This window comes from Haliotis asinina, chromosome 9, assembly GCF_037392515.1.
Source record: "Haliotis asinina isolate JCU_RB_2024 chromosome 9, JCU_Hal_asi_v2, whole genome shotgun sequence".
Classification (NCBI taxonomy): domain Eukaryota; kingdom Metazoa; phylum Mollusca; class Gastropoda; order Lepetellida; family Haliotidae; genus Haliotis; species Haliotis asinina.
In genome coordinates, this window is record NC_090288.1 from 38,106,309 (window position 1) to 38,111,430 (window position 5,122).

The 5,122-nt window shown below is 39.9% G+C and overlaps 1 protein-coding gene across 1 annotated transcript; it reads right to left on the reverse strand.

Annotated features, from left to right (window-relative positions):
* Positions 1–3,057: 3,057 nt before the first annotated feature.
* LOC137295798 (protein BTG2-like) lies at positions 3,058–4,664 on the reverse strand. The gene has a single exon (XM_067827351.1). It carries the CDS (start codon positions 4,348–4,350, stop codon positions 3,757–3,759), a length of 594 nt encoding a protein of 197 aa, XP_067683452.1. The 5' UTR covers positions 4,351–4,664; the 3' UTR covers positions 3,058–3,756.
* Positions 4,665–5,122: the final 458 nt, after the last annotated feature.

Consider the following 5,122-nt stretch of genomic DNA (forward strand, 5'->3'; position numbering starts at 1 on the left):
CAAATGTTCCCGATCCAGTATAGAAGGGCACATGGCCCTGTGTGTGGCTGTGTTATTCAATGATTTGTATACTCTAAATGTTGACTCAGGTCAAATTAGAAGAAAATAATTCTCAGCTCCCTGAAGAAAGGCTTTACGTGTGAGTGCCATGTGAACCACCGCCTATAATCATATGTGTAATAAAGGGGAAAATGGGGTGTTCTAAACATAGTAACTGTTGTGAATCTGTTTTAAAAAAAACATGATTCAATCGAACTTGTAAATACGAATCAGATATCATGGTAAACACGAAATTAGATTTTTATTTCAAAACACTTTGAAGAAAACGTATGACCAGTACTAGATGTTGCAACACCTAGACAAATTAATTGGTCATTGGGAAAGAATCGTGTTTTCATTTCTTTTTGAGACTGTATGTGTAGAGAAACTCGCCCGAGCGTCTTATGATCTCGAGGTGACCGCTGACATCACAATGGCCTGAAAGCATTGTGATGCAATTGCACTTTAACCATATCTACATGAGATAAGCCGTCACACAAGCGGTATCTTCCGTGGAAGCTATTTCTGGATGATTATGCAAATTCTTATCTCGACTATTAATGCTATTTTCTTTTCAATCAAACTTCTAACAAGTTTTAAATAATATAATAAATACACTTTTTATCACCATTTCGTAATGCAGTAGGGCTTTGGTTGAGTCAGGCAATTGCAGTTTAGGAAAGTGTTACACTGTCTTCATCTTTCTCCCTCTGAAAATGTGGACTGACATCTCCTTACAAAAGTAAATATTTCGTTTTAACAACCAAGTTCAAACTTCGGTGACTAGAGCAGAAAGAGTGCACATCTGTTCTTCTCCAACTCTAAGTGCCTGTTTACAAAAATGCCTTACATAAAATACGAATATCGATAAGCGTACATAGATGACTAAAACTCCTTCGAAGGAGAATCTTAAGAACATACTCTTATTTTGGTATGGTTTAATTAGATTGGAAAAGGTTTCGCTTTAAATTCAAACCAGTCCCAATTCTTAATTTTGCTTGGAGAAATATATTGCCCCTCATTTACACAATCAGCGTTAACAGGCTATATGACTGTGGCAGAATTCTCCATACATGCATTCTGTTTAGTGTTCGATAATAAAGGTGTCCATCAACGTGCAGTGGCCGGCCTAGATGAAGGAGGCTTACCATGTCCATACTCACATCAACTGGTTCCATTCTTCCCAGAAATCAATAATCCCACGCCCTACTATTCCCTGATTCATGACTTACGTGGGCGTCAATCTCGTCCACAAATGGATCCAGTGACGAATTAGGTCTGGGGCAATTTCCATTTCGGACACGGTGAATCCTTCAGAGACATGGATCGTAAACAACTCGCGTCTCCTCGATCTGCCTCCCACAAGGAGTTATTTTCAGAGTTAAGGAACGATATTAGCTACTGACGAAAATGACAGGGTTCCAGTTAGTCTGAAAATGTACGTCAAAGTGCCGTTCGTTTTATGTCGACGCGTTCATGTTTTCAGAGGTTATGTTTGAGATTTGTTAAGGGAAAAGTCGTTCCTGCAGCAGATGTGTTTCAAATAATATATTAGCTGCTGCCTGACTGATGTACCATATTCCAAGCATTTGTTTACATGGAAATGTTAGAAAGAAAGAGTGCGTCTTTCTCTCGAGATCTGTGCTCTACGTACAAGCACGTCAAGTGTGAAGTCCGAATTGTGTATATTCATTTAATGAGTTTTTATATGTAATAGATAACGCTCCTCCTTGAGGTTTCAGATAATGACATCACTGTTCTCTTAATTAGTCTCGTTATTATTCATATACCTCACTGCTGATTAATTAGCACTACTTGTCAACTGGGGCCTCTTAAATCTGTCAGCTTTGACACTTGACAGATGTCAGATATTGTCTACTGCAGTCACAAGAAGGACAAGTGTACATTAAACTTCGAAATGTTTTCTGTTCAATATGTTGTTTAAAATGCATTTAATCCATTGGACATGAGAAACTGACGATAAACAAGACAAATTAAAAGATTTGGGTCAGGACATTAAGTCTTTTCTACAGGTAAAATATGATCAGTGAAGTTTCTTCAGGTTTGTTACTTACAGCATTAGGTTACATTTATGACCGCAAAATCATCAGAACTTATATCAGGGGACACGATACAATTCTGCCAACATTTCAACATATCCCAAATGTAGGATTGTGAGCATGACATCAGTTCGATATTACTAAGTCCACGGACTTTCTCTCGGTGATATAGCCAACGGCCAGTAGCCTGTAATGATGTCGTCCTTTCTATTCTGAAGCTGGTAACTACCAGTACAAATTCTCTCCATGTGTCCTAAACATCTCCTTACTACGCAGAAGTATTACCAGTGTCGAGTCAGTCTGCTGATGACCAAATACAGTACTACTGTTGTACTCGGCGCGTATCAGCTCGTACTGCGAAAACAGCACCTGCTTATTCTGAGCAGGGCGAGCTGGAAACAGTAAAGTGCTTTTGTTGCTGTTTTGGCGCAAGTCGCCTAACAGCTGTTCCCGCTAACGTTTCAAAATAACATTTCGCGAAACAAACCAGCTGCGCTATATCGGGCGAGGTAAAGTTCTAGGTCACAAGTGTTTGTGTGACTGAAGCTACCAAAGGGGTTCAGCAAAACAAATTTAATAAAAAGATTTTTTTTCCCCTTTTCCACTTTGATGTTGAATTAGCGCAAAAGTTTAGTCCGGAAATGTTAGAAACATCAAATGGATGGTCTAGTCTTCTTCTCGTAGTTTAAACAATTTGTGTACACTAATGTACTTAGTTCTCAAGTATATGTATCTTCTAGAGCATCCATTTGATAAATGATAAATATCTGTCCTCCTGGCATGCAACGCCTAAATCCGTATGACAGCGTTGTTGTTTGGTAAACTCCATGTTGGGTAAACTGTAAACCATTTACTCCAGAAAATATCCAACAGGACCATGGGTGTAGACATTAATAGTTCTACACTCATGGTCTAAATGAAGTGTTATTCCATCTGATTAAGAACATAAATCCTTAAATATGCATCATAAATAGTTGAGATTTATTCCACTTGCTTCTTTGTTTTTTCTCATTTTATGAAAAACGATACATCTGCACATAGTACAGACATGTTTTGTACAATGTATGAGTACATGTACAGATGATTGCTTTACAACAAATTTACATCCACATACTTTGGTCGGGCATGTTTTGGAGATCAGGATGCGAGTTGGAATAAAACAATGAAAGACAATAACCCGTTCTTCGAACAGGAACTTTCTCAATCACAACTATACATAGAGACTCAATCATCCTGACCTTACCATACATACATTTTCGACCCACTCACTCAGATCTTGGGAATTCATACTCAAGAAAAAAATGAAAGGAACAAAAATCACTGTAGAATTACGATTAAATTACATAGGATTCCATAATTGAGTTAAAATCCATCATCACTAGATTGGCTGTTGGTCCAGCATCACATTCACGGATTAAATACCTTGATTTTATCACTGCCAGTCTAGCACATACATTCATCTAGCACTACATTCAGAATTCACTACGGCCATTTTTCAAAACAGTTCACTGAAAAATAGAATGAATACTGAACTATGTTCCTGAATTCAGAGTCCATTGTACGAGATGGTGGTCGTGGTCCAGAGATATTTACAGATGATCCGATGAAATCTTTGGCTAGGATTCGTGAGCCGACCCGAGTCATGAGGCAGAATCTGTTAAACATATGCTGCCAGTTGCTTCAAACTGTCCCTGGACACATTAATGGGCAAGACATTCATAAGCTGGTCTTTACACGAATACCCAATCGTATTGAATTCGAGATCAGCTTGTAGACTTGGAGATGAGTGTTGTTGTTGTTGTTGTTGTTGCTGCTGCTGCTGTTGTTGATTAGCTTCAGCTAGCTCCTGCTGACGCTGAGACTGCTTTTCCTTGTGTTTCTGGCTAATAACATGAGGCAAGTCACTTTCATACAACATCCCAATGCTGCCATTTTCACCAAAGCGGTAGGAAACCTCCCTGGGATCAACCCACATTGTGAGTTCGCTTGGAAAGAGGGTATGAACATTTTCCTCGTTTAATCCACAGTCCACTGCTGCCTGTTTTACAAGAGGGTCCATCTTGTGATTAATTCTGATACACCTGTAGCCACTCCCTTTGAAGGGCTTTTCGGGGAACCAGTGATTTTGATAGTGGTTGCACAGAAGATTTTGCAGACGGGTGCGAAAAGAGTCAATTCTGTCCGCAGGCACATTTCTAGATCTCAACAAATTGGAGAGAAAATCCGTGGCACTTCTAATTTCGTTCTTCATAATTCAAAAGCCTGTGGCATACAGGTATAGTCTAAATGTGAAATGCCAAACGACAGGTAAACACTCACTCCAAAATGGCTGCTGACGCTCCCCCGAAAACAAAGCCGGTCAACCTTCGTGGTGAAAGTTCTTAAGCTGGAAAAGTCTCAAAGGCTACAGAACTATCTTGTCCGTTTCTCTTCACAAGTTTCAATACCTCTGTCCAGATCTTAACGCTCTGAGGAGCCACTTCTCTCACTCCGGCACTAAAATATTTCCTACCTCGCTCGTTCCCTTTGACTCAACTACTGCGGCTATGGCGTCTTTTCTCGAGTATTTGATGCAGCTGACTCAAGCCTACGTCATAACACCGTGCGTGTCACGTGGCTGGCTTATCCAATGGCTGGCGTTGGACAGAGGGCACGACTCCCATATTTGGAATATCTAAAATTAGATGTGATGTGTAAATACATGCGTCCTTCACAATAACAACAACCCGTCGGTCAAGTCCTTTGGTTATCTGTAGCCCTGCCCCGCATGACATGCGCACTGCGAACGCCTTATAGAGAGGTTGCTGAGGCGTGCTGTTATTGTAAGCCTTTTACTATAGAGCCAGAGTGACAGACACGCTTCGCGAGACAGTCACAAGTATTCGTCAAGATGACAAAGGTTATGCGATAGTCAACATTGTGAAATATCGGTCATAGGCTAGAGATTATAAAACCCTTACAACATATTTCAGTGTATTACATGATGTATGTGTCTTCATTTATTTCTTTTACAAACACCTGTA

Excerpts from the sequence above, each read along its gene's own strand:
- LOC137295798 (XM_067827351.1), bottom strand. The coding sequence starts at position 4,350 with ATGAAGAACGAAATTAGAAGTGCCACGGATTTTCTCTCCAATTTGTTG.